Below are 17,809 nucleotides of genomic sequence, written 5' to 3'. Positions count from 1 at the left end.
GGACAGAATGCTTATATATTTGTGTTAGGTCTATTTTACTTACATTTACTAAAAAATCCTGTTTCCTTATAGCTTCTCTGGATGATCAATCCTTACTTGTATTTCTGCTTCTCTTTTTTTATATTTGTTAATATCTGCTTTATACATTTAATTGCTTCCATGTTGGCTATATATATTTGCAATTTATATATCCTCTCTCTTTAAGCAATTGATCGTGAATTTATTACAAGACAATGATAACACACTCAAAGGGTAAGTGTAGGTGTCTTAGTTAGGGTTTCTATTGCTGTGAAGAGACATCATGACCTCTTATAAACAAAAAATGTTTGATTGAGGTGGTGGCTTATAGTTTCAGAGATTTAGTTTAATATCGTCATGGTGGGGAGTGTGACTGCATGCAGGCAGACACAGTGTTGAAGAAGCATCTGGTACATCATACATCTTGACATGCAGGCAACAGGAAGTGGTCCAACATGCTGGGTGTGGCTTGAGCCTATATGAGACCTCAAAACCTGCCTCTACCGTAACAGACTTCCTTCAACATGGTCACACCCACACCAACAAAGCCATCCCTCCTGCTAGTGCCATTCCCTTTGGGGGCCATTTTCTTTCAAACCACCACAGTAGGGTTTTTTTTCAAACAGCAAGTTTTTATTACAATATACTCTGATTATGCTTTTCCCTCTCCCAGTACCTTCTAGGTCCTCCCCACCTTCATACCAACCCAACTACCCTTCCTTCCTTCCTTCCTTCCTTCCTTCCTTCCTTCCTTTCTTTCTTTCTTTCTTTCTTTCTTTCTTTCTTTCTTTCTTTCTTTCTTTCTCTGTCTCTCTTTAGAAAATTAACAGGCAAACAAAAAATAAGCAAGTAAGCAAAAAAAAAAGAACCTAAACCCCATAAGGCACACTCATACACACACATATCATGAAAAGGACTAAATCAAAGACCATAATATACAAGAAAAGACCAATAAGAGACACATCCCAGAGATGTTGGATAGTTCTTTTTGTGGGTTCAGCTTTGATGGAGAAGAGGTGAGGAATTCCAAGAATGGATTGAGACTTTCCTGTAATAGATGTTACCCTCCTTATCTGTCCCTTTTTGGGAATTTTCAGATGTGGATAAAATCAGACATGACAGGGTAGACAATTTTGCATTGCTAATGATATGGAGCTGCCAATATAATGAAGTGAAGGGCAATTTGTCTTCTCAGTTGGCTATTTTGGTATCATCTGGTTTGGGGTGGTTTTATGTCTTTACTGTTTGCTTATTCGAATGATGTGCTGCTGTAGTACAACGCTACAGTTATATTAACCTTTAGCCATTAGCCACCTACATCTTTCCGCTCTGTGCCTATCTAGCTTATTTCTTCTCTTGGAGACTCCCATTCCTCAGTCTTGAGGGGTGAATGACTCCCAGCTGACACTGTGCTGTTGACTCTACCTATTAAGAGCAATGCAATCTGACTCTGATCCATGACAGCCAGAGGTGGTACAGGTGCCTTTGAAATCTTACAGGACCATCTTTTTTAGCATGGGATTGTTGGTCTGAAAGATTTGTATTTTACAATAGAAAAAATGTAGAGACCAAATATGAGGAACAGAATAATAGTTACCAGGGGCTTACGAATGATAGAAACTAGGTTAGACCTTAGAGGCAAGACAATTTTTATTGCTGTCCAAATGGTGTTTATATTACTTTAAAATAATCTAGACATTTTGTCCTAGAGCAAGAAATATGGTAAATCATAATGCATAGCAAAGAAAGAAATGTAGCCTGTGATGAAGCCAAATGAAGATATTTATCTTCTTGTTTGACTATTAGCTCTTTAAATAGCACAGACACCTTGGAGTAACCTCTATTATAGGGCTCACTTCTCAGGCTCTGATCTCCACTTTGTAGCACTAAAGATAGTTCTTGGTGATTATTGGCTTCAGATAACCCAAACATACATCCCAAACCAAGATAGATAACAGAAAGTTTGTTTACATAATTGAAAATACACTTAACTGTATGTTAAAATATCTTAATGGTAGTGTTAAGAAGGGCTGAATGATACATTATGGTGAAGGCTAGCTGTACTGGATTTTTTATGGCTCTTGGTTAAAACAACAGAGGTGTGTCAAGAAACGTTTAGAAACTGTTGGCTTTTCTCCCTGAATGCTATATCCATGGATATCTTTTATTATTTTTGAGAAACTCTTGTAACAACTGTTATAGTGCATACTGAGAGCCCTCTTTCAGATCTAGTTTGCCTCTTTTAGTTTTTTATTATTGTTACCAATTAGTTTGTTTATTGGCTATACTTTTCTGTTCAATGTTTAAGACAATGTATGTGTCTAAAATTATCTTTTTCTTCATTATTTTACTGTTAAGTTTGATTGAAGCTTCTTTAACTTTTTTCTATCAGATGCATCAGTTTCATTATCTACTGCGATAAAATACATATTCAGTGTTTATACATCTTCTCTGTTCAAGAGGATGGGTGTCTTAGTAGAACTGTAGGCTACGAGTCCTGGCTGACCTTGGAGAGTAAGAATCATAATATAAACTGTCTTCTTAGCCCCTTTATCCTCTTTGACCTCCAGATTTGATTGTTAAATGTCCATAGAATCAGTCACCAGTCTTGAGGAGGAAGTAGTAGGTTTTAATTAATGCAATAAGCTCTCAGATATATAAATATTTTGGAACACACATATGGTGTTAAATATGCCACAGTGACCTAAAATAATAGTTGCTTAATTAACTAAGAAATGATTTTAAAGACCTTAAAACAGAGACTTAAATAAATCCTAACTTTGTTAAGACATAGTTGTCTTCAAATGGATTGTTTTCAGTGGAGATACACTTTTACCTAAGAGTGCTCATTAGTGGAGTATGTTGTTTGTTTCCAATGACAGAACATATTATACTGCCCAAAAAGTTCTACCATCTGAGGTCAATGTTGAAGGACTGCAGTGGTTCTCATCAGCCAAGGCTGTTTTTGTGTTTAATATAACTGATGTCTTTGTTACTATAGTTCTGTAGTATAATTTAAATTCAGGTATTGTGGTACTACCAGGATTGTTCTTTCTGTTTATTTTCTAGCTATTCAGAGTCATTTACGATTCAGTATGAATTTTAGGATTGTTATGTTTTGCTCTGTAAAGGTTGCGATTCAAATTTTGATGGAGATTGTATTGAACTATCAGCAAGATAACAATTTTCACATTAATTCTGCCAACACAAGGCATGGGGGAATCTTTCAATCATCTGATGTCTTCTTCAATTTCTTCAGTGTTTTGACATTTTAGTTGCAGAGGTCTTTAATTTTCTTAATAGTATAATGCCTAGATCTTTCCTTTTTAAAAACAGTTGTGAATGGCATATTTTCTTGTCTACTGAGAATTGCTAGCTTGACTTTGTTTGAGGGATACCAAATAACAATAATTAGCAGTTCTCAGTTAATTCTTGTAGATAGTCAACACAAGATTGCAGATTGCCCTCTACTCTTGGTATTTTTACACTATGGTCACTTGGTCACTTTATATCTATGTTGTGTTCCTGACTGCTTACTCTGTGTACTTCAACTCTAACATCAGTACCAACTAAAATAGTAGTGGGAGACTACAATCTTTAGATAGATTTCTTGAACTGAAAATAAACAAACTTCAGTGTTAACCTAAATCAGTGGTCAATTTAATGTAACAGGAATCTTCATCCAATGCTATAGAGTACATATTTATCTCAGTGGCATAGAACATCTTTAAAATGGTGTACTTTATATGGTAAAAAGCAACTCTCAACTAAAGAACCAAAATACTTTTTATGTATTATTACATTGTAGTAGAATAAAACTAGAAATCTACAGCAAGAAGAACCCTAAAAAAAGCACAATACTCTCTCTCCTTCTGCTCCTGATTTGGACCTTGAGATTTCAGTCCGGTGCTCCAATGTGGGTCTCTGTCTCTGTCTCCTTTCATCGCCTGATGAAGGTTAATATTCAGGAGGATGCCTATATGTTTGTCTTTGTATTCACCTTCTTATTTAGCTTCTCTAGGATCACGAATTATAGGCTCAATGTCCTTTATTTATGGCTAGAAACCAAATATGAGTGAGTGCATCCCATGTTCCTCTTTTTGGGTCTGGCTTACCTCACTCAGGATAGTGTTTTCTATTTCCATCCATTTGTATTGCTTTCACATGACACATGCTCACTATTTTAAGGTTTTTGAGACAAGGTCTTACTTTGTGGCCCTATATGTCTTGGACTCACTAAACATACCAGGCTAGCCTCTAATTTGTGACACCCTTCCTGTCTCTGCTTCTCAGGTGCTGCAACTACAGGTGTGTGCCACCACCACTACGTTTCTGCATTTAAAAAAAAGCACTTTCGGGGATCATTGGCTTGATTTGGCCCAGCAGTCAATCACTTGCCTAGTAAATGCAAGGTCCTGTTTCAATACTCTTTTAAGGATAGTTTAAAAATTAGTTTTGGTTATTGGTTTGTGTATAAGTGTGTGTTCATGCCACAGCAGGTGTTTGGAGGTCAGAGGACAACCTGTGGGAACTGATATTCTCCCTGCACCATGTGGGTCTTAGGCATTAACTGCAGTTTTTCAGACTTGCCAGTAAGTGCCTTTTATCCACTGAGCCATGGCAGCAGCCCCAATACACTTTTTGAATAAGACAACATAATATGTAATTTCAATTTTGGTAGATAATTTTTCCAGATATCTCTTGTTTTTCTATAGTTGTTTCATCCTCAATTCATACTGTTTTTTTGTTTGCTATGCGCTATTTTAAAAGCAGATGTATATTTATCTTTTAAAAATGATATAACATTCCCTCTAGTCAACTTACCTGATCTAATAGTTGCTATCTACCTCAGCTATACAATTCTAAGGTACCATTTTAATTTTCCCATTATCCCGAAGAACCTGAAAAATATTGAAATCAAGCCCAACAGTTTTTATCACCATTCTACCTTCCAAATTATCTATGACATATTCTGAGTCCATTATCACAGCTCATTTATAGTGTCTTTGCCCACTACTCACTGTTTTCCTGACTCCCTTATCTCTCTCTTTGTCTACCTTATGTTCTACAGGCTAGCATTGAGACAATATCTTTTCTAGTACTCATGACCTGTTTTTTTAAATTTTAGTTTCTTACTTTTTGAGAATTTAATGAATGACTACTGCCTTTATATCATTTCCACCTCTTCTTCCCTACCTCCAACTCCTCCTATGGCTTTCCACTCCTTCCATAATTATTGTTATGCACATTACATTAACCACACACTCACACTCACACACACACACACACACACACACACACACACACACACACACACTACTGAGTTCACTTAGTGTTACTTGTATGTATGCCTGCTTATGACTGACTGCTTGGGATTAGAAAACCTATCAAGTGGCTCTTCCATAGAGAAAACTGTTTCTTTCTTTCTCAGCAGCCATTGATTTCTTATAAATCTAGGGGTTGGGGCCTTGTGAAACTTCCTCTATCTGCACTGGCATGTCAGTGCTGTCATTATGCAGGTCTTGCTTGGGCAACCATATTGTTGAGAAGTAGCCCTGTACCAGAAATGTAAATGTTTGAAGGGAAGATTGACATCATTTTAAATTCCCAGAGCCACATTTCTAAGAAAGAGGGAAAATAACAGTTACATGAGGATTTCCAGTGATGGCAATTAAGTCATAATAAAATGACACTGAAATAATTGGATTTTATACAAGAGCTCTGCCTTTCCATGTTTTGGTTTCCATGGCTATAGTGGTAGAGCACTGTATTGATGATGTCACTCATGATAAAATAATGGACACTGGAAGAGTTGTTCCTGTGAGTTCAATGTCTTTTCAACTCGGCCTGCAGATATGTTTTTAAGGAAATTGTGTATCTTTCTTCCTTCGAGACCACTGAAAGTCAACACCAAGTTTTACAACTCAGACAAGGATGACTTCTTTCTTGAAGTTCAGATTCAAAACATTTCGCCTTCAACAGTGTTTATACGAAAAGTTTCCTTGGAGCTCCCTGAAATGTACACAGAAGAAGCATTAAATACTCTCAACCCGGATGGAGAAGATGAGTGTACATTTGGAACCAGAACATTTTTGCAGGAAACAGAAGGACGCCATTACTTATATCACCTGCGGGTCAAGGAGGACTATTTAGAGAAAGCGAGAAAGCTTAGTGGACTAATAGAAATGGGAAAGTTAGAGATCGTGTGGAAGTGGGAACTTGGCGAAATCGCAATGCTACACACAGTCCCACTTGAAAGAGAAGCTCGCAGTTCTGGAGAACTGAAGCTGTCTTTGGAGAAAATTCCAGATACTGTAACCCATGAAGAACCTTTTCAAATTTCCTGCAAGATAACAAATTATACTGATAAGAAAATGAAACTGGTTCTGAAAATGCATGATACAACTTCTGTTCGTTGGTGTGGATGTTCAGGAAGAAGCCTTGGTAAGTTGAAGCCAGGCTCATCTCTGTCATTTACCCTGACACTACTGTGCTTACAGCTAGGCCTGAGGAAGATCTCCGGCATACAGATAATAGACACAGTTTTAAAGACCAAATATTGCTATGATGGTGTTGCAGAAGTCTGCGTAGTACCTTCCGTGATGAAAATGGGAAGCTGAAGGTGAGACTTCCAGTGTGATAGTTTTCAAGAAGTTTCCCAGAAACACTTTAACTCTTGTATCAGCCAAAAAGTGATCAACTAACAAGTATGAAGAAAGATTATTTCTGTTGAGACTGTTTCTACCTCTCAAAATTAAACAATTGCTGTTTTCAAAATCAATCTGCCAGTGTTGGTTTTATGTGAGGTGCCGCGTCAGTTTTGATCTGGAGTTTGACGTAATGTCCAGTTCTCACTTTCTCCCCCCCACTTAGAAGGTATCTCTCAGGGCGTGCTGCCTGGGGTTGAATAGGGAATACACATGACTTGAAATTGTCCTTCCTTCATCATTTCTATGCTCTACTTTCTCCCTATATGTCCCCATGTCTTGTGAAGGTATTTTCCTGTGTGAATTGATGTTTGACTTGATGTTCCTGTGGCAGGAAAGACAAAGGAAGGTCCTATTCCATGTCTCCATGATGTGACCCTGAAGTAAATTAAGCTATACACTGTTGTAAGGAGATTTCTTGTTGGTTCCTGGCTGCTCAGCCCCGAAATAACCACACAGAAACTGTATTAATTAAATCACTGTTTGGCTCATTAGCTATAGCTTCTTATTGGCTAACTCTTACATCTTAATTTTACCCATTTCTATTAATCAGTGCATCACCATGAGGTCGTGGCCTACCAGCCAAGTTTCAGCATGTCTGTCTCCAGCGGTGGCTCCATGGCTTCACTCTACTCTGCCTTTCTTTCTCCCAGCATTCAGTTTAGTTTTCCCTGCCTACCTTTGTTTTACCCTATCAGGCCAAGCCAGTTTCTTTATTCACCAATGGTATTCACAGCATACAGTGGGGAGTCCTACATCAATATACTTCTTTATAAAAGAATTATTTTGAATATAGTTGGTTATACTTTCAAGGAATGCAAATTTTCTTGACAAAGTTTATTAGGTGCTGGAATTAGAAGTACAGCACTGACAAGAAACTCCTGGTAGACCTGGGATATAGAAAATTCATGAAAACCTGGTAGGTTATTTTTCTGTTTATTTCCTTTTTGGACCAGGCATTGGCAATAGAGGACTGATTCTCACTTAAATTCAAACTTCTATGCAAATTAGTATGTTGACAAAGGAACCTGTATTGCATGACTCAGTCCCATTCTCTGAATCATCAAAATTCCAGACAGAAATTTATATCTCTTTATAAATAAACTGTTTTTATCTAAAAAATTATTACTATATCTTTGTTTGTAATTCAAAATACTGTAATTCCTTATGTAATGGAATTAGGTATACCAAAGATCTAATGATTTGTGACCCACTTAACTCATTTCTCCAAACAGCACTGTGATATAGCTGTCCCCTGCTGTGGGAGCAATAACTGTTGTTGTATTATGGTACCACATTTTTGTTTTGTTTTGTTTTTGTCATTGTTTTTCAAAATAGGGTTTTTCTGCATAGCCCTGGTTGCCCTGGAACTCATTCTGGAGATCAGGATGGACTTAAACTCACAGAGATTTGCCTTCCTCTTCCTCCCAAGTGCTGGTATTAAAAGTGACTATGGTACCATGTTTTAAATTTATTTTTAAATAACATTTTTATGTTTTGAAGGTTTCATATATTGGTACAATGAATTTTGGTAATATTCATTTGCTACACCTCCCTCTCATTCTTCTTGGTGTCTCCAGTTCCATCCCCCCAACATCATGCCCTCTTTTTAAAAGGTAAATCTTTAATATTCATATATGCATGTAATGTATTTTACTCTAATTCACCATCATTTCTCAGTTCTCACCAGTGAAGCTTCTTTAGGAGGTAGATGTGAATTAACACAGATGCACAACTGTTCAAGATGCAGAGAATGAGAAACTGGAGTGCTTAGCTCTGAATGGCATAAGCAATAAGCAATACAGAAAGAATTTGTTTTATTTCTAAATGAGCCAGGAGATAGAGTCGATTTAGCAACATTTTTGCTATTTCTGCAGATAATGTTCTCATGTTAAAAAATTATTGTTTATTTAATAAAATAGTAATAGTTGACAGATACTTCAGAGAAAATTTAATTACCAAAGAAGGCAAAACCCCCAAATTGTTTAGATCACAGCTTTTCTTTCTATGAACATATAGCAAACCAAATAAGTTTATAATCTGAAGCCAATAATGTGTCAAATGATTTGTTTTTCAGAAGGAAAACTAGGATATGAATAGCATATAGTAGGAATGAAAACAAATATCTTTCTGCATTGCTTATTGCTTGATATATTAATATGCTTATTTTAATTGGTTTTCATAATTATTCTTTACATACCACAATTATAACCTTAGAGTACACTGGATTCTTTTTGTATAATTATTCTTACCAGTAACTTCCTTACCTCCATTTTTTATTTTTAATATTTCATTCTCTTTTTTGTTGTTAATGATCCTTTGTTGTTTGTTTTTTGAGAAAGTCTCACATAGCTCAGGCTGACCTTCCTACTTGCTATGTAAGAGAGGCTGATCTTGAACTCCTTACCCTGTTACTTCTACCGGCCCAGCACTGGAATTTGAAGTGTGTGCCACCATTCCAGGCATGGCTTCAGTTTGAAGAATTTCTTTTAGCATTTCTTGTAGAACAGGTATGGTGGAGATTTGCTCTTTCAGTTTTTGTTTGCCTGAAAAAAATCTTTGTCACCCCTTCATTTCTTTAAAAAAAGGCTTCCCTGGACACAGCTTTCTCAATTGGCAGGATATTTCTTTCTTCAGTACTGTGCAACTCTTATGCCACTCTCTACTGACCTGTGCAGTATCTGCCAAGAAATATGTTGTTGTAAGAATTAGATATCATTATCTGTTGTTTCTTTTCTCTTGTGGCTTTGAGTAATCTTTCACTATTTTTGCTATTATTTTCCTGCTCTTAATTTTTTCTTATACTGAAAATAGATTCTTTTCTTGTATAATATATTCTGATTATAGTTTCCCCTTCTACTTCTCCCAGTTCCTCCTCACCTCTCCTCCCCTCTGAACCCACTCCCTTTATGTCTCCCATTAGAAAAGAACAGGTTTATAATAGATAACAACAAAATATAGCAAAATAAAATATAAGATGAAACAAAAACTATCATATTAAAGTTGGACATGGCAACCCAACCAGAGGAAAGGAATCCCAAGAGCAGGTACAAGAGTCAGAGACTGCCTTGTTCTCACAATCAGTAGTATTGTAAAAATACTAAGCTAATACTTTTAATATATATGCAGAGTATATGTAGGCCCATGTAGGCCCTGTGCTCACTACATCAGTTTTTGTAAGCTTGTATATGCCTTGCTTGGTTGATTCAGAGGGCTTTGTCCTCCTGGTGTCTTCCATTTGCTCTAGGTCTTACAAGTTCCACAGGATTCCCTGAAGGGAGGAATTTGATGGAGACCTCTCATTTAGACTCTCTCCCTCCATGTAGTGTCTGGCTGTGTGTCTCTGCATCTGTTCCCGTCTGCTGCCTGAGGAAGCCTCTCTGATGATAAGGCACTGGTCTATGAGTACAGCAGAATATCATTAGGAGTTATTTTAGTGATACTTTTTTCTTTTATATACACATCTCAGTTCCCTCTCCCTCCCCTCCTCCCGCTCCCCCTACCCCATCCCCTTCCAGTCCTCAGAGAGGGTGAGGCCTCACATGGGGTGTCAACAAAGTCTGTCATATCACTTGAGGCAGGATCAAACTCTTCTCCCTGTATCTAGGCTGAGTAAGGTATCCGTCCCTCCTGACTCCCTGAAAAGCCTTGACACTCGTTGGTGTTCAATGTCTCCTGCACACTGAAGGGTTATATTTTTACCATCTGCCTTTGCATGTGCCTGTCTTCCCTTAAATTCTAACAGGCTGCTTGATTTCTCTAAGATATTTCTGCCATTTTAGCACTAGATTCTACCGTTCGGTTTCCTGTCTGTTATGGTGTGTTCTTACTATTTTGGCACTAGAGGGCAACCCAAGCTCAGATTTTTTCCCTAAATCTGCCATTGATTGGCTTTGCAGCATGAATTCCAGGAGCACATTAGAGATAATCCACCCTAATAACCAATTTCCTGTTACATAGGCAGGCCAAAATATGCCATTCACCATCATAGAGCGTCTCAAGCATTGTGACATAACCTACTTAGGATAAATGCTTAATGTTTGTCTGATTCAACTTTCTTCTGCCATGAGATCAGTAAGGTCTTAGCTATCATATGCTTTCTCAGCCCAGAGTTTAGAGTTAGGGTGATAGCAGAGCCACAGTTGATCTAACAGGAATGTGTGATCTGAACAAGAAATGAATGTTACAGATAAATTATTGATTTTTTATAATTTAGTAAAGCTTAGTGGAACTTGACTAATACAACTACTTTCACCAGTTTTAATGAATTAGCAAGTGTTTTCATCCACTTTGTTGTTCTGGAATTAATAAATACCTCAATCTTTTTATTCTTTCTTGTTATATTTATTTTATCTATCATATTTCTTCTATCTTATATTATCATTACTATATTTTATGCTGTTTTATGATTTTATGTTGTCAAATATCAGTCATTGTTATTAAATTTTGTGGCTTCATATTATTTAATAGAACAAACCTTTCCACAAGCCTTAGCTATACAAATATATATATTTGTTTTTTTTGTTATCTAGCATATATTAATTAAGTGTAATAGCAGGTTACAGTATGACATTTTCATACATGTATCTTAATCATGTTCGCCACCCTAACTACACTGTCTGTCCGCTTCTCACTCACACCGATCCCCTTCTTTCCGACTAATCCCCTATTAATCTTTTTCAATGATTCCCATTAGTTTCATTAGGCTTGCTTACAGGTTCATAGGTGTGGAGTACTTTACAAAAGTGTGGGCAACTTACCAGTGATTACACTGAGGAAAATGACTCTTCCTTTCCCACCAACCATTAACTGCCTTGGGGGAGGGTTGGGGCCTCATTTGCTCCATTTTTGGTGGAATATTGATGGAGCAGATCAATCAGGTACAAGTCCCAGCTGTCTAATCACAGCTGCTGTGAACTCAAGGATGCAATGACTGTGTCAAGCCCAGAGGACAGTGTTCAATAACATTCCACTCGTTCCTCCAGCTCTTCCATTTCTCCCACCTCCCTTCTGCGATGTTCCCTGAGCCTTGGAGGGGGTATCACAGATGTCCTATTTCTGGCTGGGCATTCAATAGTTATTCATTCTCGTAACTTTGACCAGTTACATGTTTATGCAGTTGCTGTTCTAGGTGCAAAAAGAAGTTTCTCTAACATAGGTTGACAGCCACACTAATCTGTGGACATAAATGTAATCATTGAGAAAGCAAGATGAAAGGTCACATTATGTTCAATAATAAGAACAACTGCAGTTACTATCCCACTAGGAACTATAACTTCCCCAGCCTGGCCTTTTGACATACCAGATGTGTATTCCGTACTTTGGAATGGGCCTCAAATTGATTCAGAATGTGGTTTGTTACCATCTTAGTTACTTTCTTGGGTTATAGCCCATCCTAGTTGTGAAGAAATGAAATCAGGCAGGAAAAACATGGTAGCAGAAGCAGGAAGGTGGTTGGTTATATTGTTGCCACACTCAGGAAGCAAAAAGTGAACAAGAAGTGGGGCTAGGCTCACTAGTCTCAAACCATGTACTCACCTCCTCTAGTGAGGCTCCACCTCCTAAAGGTTCTACAACCTTCTCAAGCAGTTTTCTCATCTGGGTACAAAGTATCCAAACGTGAGACTATGAGAAACTTTTCACATTCACCACAGCATTTAGTCCCTGCCTCCACAGGCTCATGGCCTTCTGCTGATTCGAAATGCCTTCAGCCCAAACTTCAAAAGTCCCCATAGTCTTTGATAGTTTCAGCACTGTTCAAAGATCAAAGTCTCTTCTGAGACTCAAGGAAATCTCTTAGCTGTGACCCTGTGCAAAAAAAGTACATGCTTTCAGTGTACAATGACACAGAGTAAACATTTCTATTCAAAATGGGAGGAATGGAGTTGAATAGTAAAGAAAGATCTGATCAAAGCAAAACCAAAACATAGCAGGAAAAACACCAAATTCTGCAACTCCATATCCAGCATCTGAGACTCAGTAGAATCTTCTTAGCTCCAAAGAGCTTAGGTAGTTCTGTCTCTCCATCTCTGCTGCCTATAGCTCATGCAGCTCTTTTAGGGAAGACCCACACGGTGTATGCAACTTTATTCAGTGGAACTCACAAGGTTCTGGCTCCTCCAGTATCCTGGGGTCTCTAATGCAATTTAGGGGTTACCTTCACCGCTTTATCCAATTGCTTATCAGGGCCGCCTTACAGGTAGGTACACTAATCCCAACACACATTGCTTGGCTCTCAGTAGCTCTCTAGGACCATGGTACAAGAATCACAACTCCCTCAATCAGAGCCAGTACCCCAATAGTCAACACTGCCAAGTTCTACTGCAACCTGAAGGTGGACCTACTTCCCATTGGATCACAGTTGTGTCAACTTCTGTGTGTTAATTCTGAGAAATACTCCCTTGGGTGTTTGCTTCCCAGAAGCAGAAAGCCCCTTTAGTATTCTGAGCTAGGTAAGAGGGTCTGAATTAGTTACTTTTCTGTCATTGTGATAAGCACCACGACCACAAACAACTTATAGAACAGTTTATTTTCGTTTACAGTTCCAGAAGGATAAGAGCCAGTCATGGTAAGAAAGTATGAGAACAAATGGCAGGCATGGTGGTAGGAACAGGATACTGAGAGCTCATATTTTTTATTGCAAGTACAAAGTAGAAAGAGTGACCTGCAAGTGACATGAGGCTTTTCATACCAAAGCCCACCTACTTTTATGTACCAGCAAGGCTGCAGCATCTAAACCTCCTAAACAATGCCACCAAATGACAAACAAGTGTTCACATACAGGAGTCTGGGGAGGGGCATTCTCATTCAAACCACTACAGGGTTTTGCCATTTCATTTTGATAGCCACAGAGGAGTCAATCCTCCTCTTCCACTACAGTTTCTGGGGACTGAACTCAGCTTCCTTTGTAGTAATAAAGTATTTTAGACTACTTTTATCATGGATTTGTTTCCCTTCAACTATGACAGGGTTTTGCTGTGGTATAGTAGCCTGGTTGGCAGCTGTGGCATTTCAAGTTTTTTTTAGAAATCAACTTTTGGTGTGATGGGCCTGGCTTTATATGTGACTTAGTGCTTCTCTCTTGCAGCTTTCTGGTTTTTTTTGTATATTTAGCCCTTTAAGTGCAGTAAATGTGGGGAGCTCTTTTTTGTCTCATACTTTTGTGTTCTATATGCCTCTCATATTTGGATGAGCACCTCTTTTAATAGATTTGAAATTTTTGTTACTATATGGCTAAAATATTTTCTATTAATGTGGAATTCTTTTATGCGTACAACTTATAGATTTTTGTATTTTCATGGTGTCCCAAAGATTTTACATGTTTCATTAATGTGTTTCTTATCTATCTTTGTTCCAATTAATTTATCTTGTCTTCAAGCCCTTGTATTCTCTCCCCCCACGATCCATTCTGAGGATTTCTTAATAATAGCTCTTTATTGAATTACATTTTCACATGTTGTATTAAAATCTTTTTTCATTCAGATGTTTTTGTTCTTTTAAATTTCATCCAGAAACTTATGTCCTCTTTTATTTTTAGCAGATTTGTTATCATTCTTTTTAATTCTTTGTAATTTCACTTAATTTGCTACCATTTGGGCCATTACTGTGGAATGGCACATTTTGGGAGGAGATATGTTTTGTCTTGTTTTTTTTTTCACTGTACTTGTGTTTTATTCATTGAGACATGTACATCTGGAGTTAGAGCACGTGTAGAATCTCATTTTATTTAAATCAAATTTGTTCTTTAGAGTTGTTTACAATGTTTAGGATGGCCTTAGTTGTAGTAGGATTGAAGTACAGTTTTCCTCTGTGGGATTGGTGTTCAGAGCTGCAGGCTCCCTTCCCAATTTTCTGAAAAAGTAGAATGTTGCCTATACCAGCAGTCATTATGCAGGGGTAGTCCCACTCTGGAAATAGGGTAATGCCTAAATACAAAATAATCACTCCTCAAGCACTAATCATTTTAGCGCATATAGAAACAGTGATAGTTCCATATTAATATATTGGTTACTGTGTGTATGCGTGGAAAGAAAAAGAAAGAAAAGGAAGAGAAAACATTTCCCAGTACTGGATTGATACATAGAAGGTAGAGGAGGAGAGTGTAGAAATAAGAGGGTAACGTAGGGTCAAAATAAGGGGGTCTAGGGTGTTTGGGCTAATGTAGATTAAAGGGAGAGAGATAAAGATATGCTCTATATTCCATAACACAGAACAGTTTCATCTCTTAGGAGGCTGAATCACAGAGACCTTGCAAACCTGTGTTCTATGGGAGAGGAAAACATAAAAGGAAAGAGTACAGAGAAAAACATGCAGTAAAGGGGAAGAGCAGAACAGAACTGACCTGACCTACTAAAATTTAAATTTATTATTTATTTAACATTTACTAAATGTTAAAACTTATTCTTTTTATTTTATATGTTTATGTGAATGTCCATGTGCATGCCAGTTTTTACAGAGACCAGAGGGCATCAGTTAACCTGGAACTAAAGATTTTGGCTATTGTGAGAGACATGGAATGTATTCTGGGAACAAAACTCTGGTCCTTTGGAAGTGCAGCAAGTGCTCTTGATTGATGAACTTTCTCTCTAGCCCTTGGCCAGCTCAATTGACATTCGTTGTTAAATAAAGAAGGAATGGATGTAGGGGAGAGAGATCTGTGTGGGGATACAGGATCTGAAAACTGACCTACCTGATTGCTGGATTCTGTACAAAGTTTCTGCATTTCTTCCCCATCTCCTAGCAACCTTCCTTTGCCACTTAAGAGCTCCTCTGTGATAGGCTGTCCTGTTTTCCCTTTCAAATGATCAAATGATCAATGTCAACCCAGGCTGTGGGTGTTGCTTCACAGGCCTAATCTCAGATGCTGCTACTTCTGTGAATTCCATTTGGTTTCTGGCTGTGAATGCTAGCCATGGTCCCAGGCAGCTCTTCTCAATTTTCAACATTGCTGATTGGAATCTGAAAATTCCAATGTAGACTTTGGTTCCCACTAGCCTTCTAGTTTGCTGAATGCTGTGTGTATTTGACTCAAAGAGTCCTTTCCACACTTGTGCAGTGTTTTGCTAGCCAGGTTTCAGTAGATGGTCTGTTGACACTTGTCTGAGTTTCTCTGAGAGTTTGGTTCCCAGAAGGTTTTGAGTTGCAAAGTGCCTGACTCCACAGAAGTCTTTATGAAATGGCATCTCGTTTCTGCTGTTAGTTGCACAGCATTGAGCACAGTACCAAGGGGAAAGGGTTTTTGTTAATAGGCCTCTCTGCTGATTCTGCTGCTGCCTTACACTTGGCCATGTTCCAGTTTTTCAGAGGGTCTACTGTTGTTCAGAGGGTCTACAGTTGTTCAGAGGGTCTACTGTTGTTCAGAGGGTCTACAGTTGTTGTTCAGAGAGTCTACTGCTGTTCCGAGGGTCTATTGTTGTTGTTCAGAGGGTCTACTGTTGTTCATAGGTCTACTGTTGCTCTGGTAGGTGTTCTCCAGCTTTTCCTGCTATAGGACTCTGGCAGACCAAACCTGAGGGTCATCTGCCATCCTGAAAAACAGTTTGTGGCCTTTATTTACTTTTAACACCTGCTTAAATATTTTACTATGTGGATTTATTTATGTATAATAAGGTAAATGAATTTATTTCAAATGACCAGATCATGGCTCTAATGCAATAATCTGTTCATCCAAACTTTCCTTAATCACTTGAAATATTTACTTAAATTATATAAAATAAATTATATAATCATACATGCACTTTATATCTCTGTTTCCATATTCTGTCAGACCAGCTCTGTATTTATGCCAAACTTTTCACTTGTGGAGTTATGAACAACAACAGTAGACCCTCAGAACAGCAGTAGACTCTCTGAACAACAACTGTACACCCTCTGAACAACAGTAGACCCTCTGAACAACAGTAGACTCTCTGAACAACAGTAGACCCTCTGAACAACAGTAGACCCTCTGAACAACAGTAGACCCTCTGAACAACAGTAGACCCTCTGAACAACAGTAGACCCTCTGAACAACAGTAGACTCTCTGAACAACAGTAGACCCTCTGAACAACAGTAGACCCTCTGAACAACAGTAGACCCTCTGAACAACTGTAGACCCTCTAAACAACAGTAGACCCTCTGAAAAACTGGAACGTGGCCAAGTGTAAGGCAGCAGCAGAATCAGCAGAGAGGGCTGTTAACAAAAACACTTTAATATTTAGCAGGTTTGTCACTCACCATTCCTGTTTACGTTTTAGAACTGAACCATTATTTTTAAATGTTTATTGTTGCGGTTGAAATTTAGACATCATTGCATAAAAATAGAGTTCATATCATGTCATACTGCTTCTCAAACCAGTCAAGACGTACCTCTCAGCGATGCTTCCTATGCCCACTAATAAGGAAATTCTTCCTGTCCACACAGCTGCACCTAACATCACTGCTAATAAAAAACAATGGGTGTGAACAATGGAATCTTTCCTTGCTGCATTGGACCTTGCTTGTTTTCCTTAGGCCACTCAGCTGCTGATTCCTGAAAGCAACTGGCATCTGTGTCTTACAGACTTAAACATCCACCTAATTTTTTGTTGTTTTTGAGACAGGGTTTCTCTGTGTAGCCCTGATTGTCCTGGAACTCACTCTATAGACCATACTGGCTTTGAACTCACAAAGATCCCCCTGTCTCTGCCTTCCAAGTGTTGGGATTAAAGGCATGTACCACTACATTTTTATTCAGACACTTTCTCTATTTAAAACATGAATATCCATCTATTCACTCTGGCCATGTTATTGTTATTGTACACATGAGATACACTTACATATAATCAAAAAACTTTATTGATTATTTGTGGATTTCACATCATGCATCCCAATCCCATTCTTTTCCTCATCTTTTCATATATGCCCTTGCAACCTCTGCCACTCAAATAAAATAAAATTTAAAGGAAAAGCAAAAACAAAAAGCAAAACCAAAAGAAAGAGGCAAACAAACAAAAATTCTTGGCATGCTATACTGTGGCACAGTGAATTACACTAATAAACCCCTTTTTAAAAAAATATTTATTTATTTATTATGTATACAATATTCTGTCTGTGTGTATGCCCA

At 37.9% G+C, this 17,809-nt stretch overlaps 1 protein-coding gene across 1 annotated transcript; it reads left to right on the top strand.

Moving 5' to 3' along the window:
• Positions 1–5,873: 5,873 nt before the first annotated feature.
• On the top strand, positions 5,874–6,638 carry LOC142840378 (trafficking protein particle complex subunit 13-like). Its single transcript, XM_075956930.1, has one exon. It carries the CDS (start codon positions 5,874–5,876, stop codon positions 6,636–6,638), a length of 765 nt encoding a protein of 254 aa, XP_075813045.1.
• Positions 6,639–17,809: the final 11,171 nt, after the last annotated feature.

The sequence above is a fragment of the Microtus pennsylvanicus genome, chromosome X, assembly GCF_037038515.1.
Source record: "Microtus pennsylvanicus isolate mMicPen1 chromosome X, mMicPen1.hap1, whole genome shotgun sequence".
NCBI lineage: Eukaryota > Metazoa > Chordata > Mammalia > Rodentia > Cricetidae > Microtus > Microtus pennsylvanicus.
This window is presented reverse-complemented; position numbering and strand designations above follow the sequence as displayed.

Excerpts from the sequence above, each read along its gene's own strand:
- LOC142840378 (XM_075956930.1), top strand. The coding sequence starts at position 5,874 with ATGTTTTTAAGGAAATTGTGTATCTTTCTTCCTTCGAGACCACTGAAA.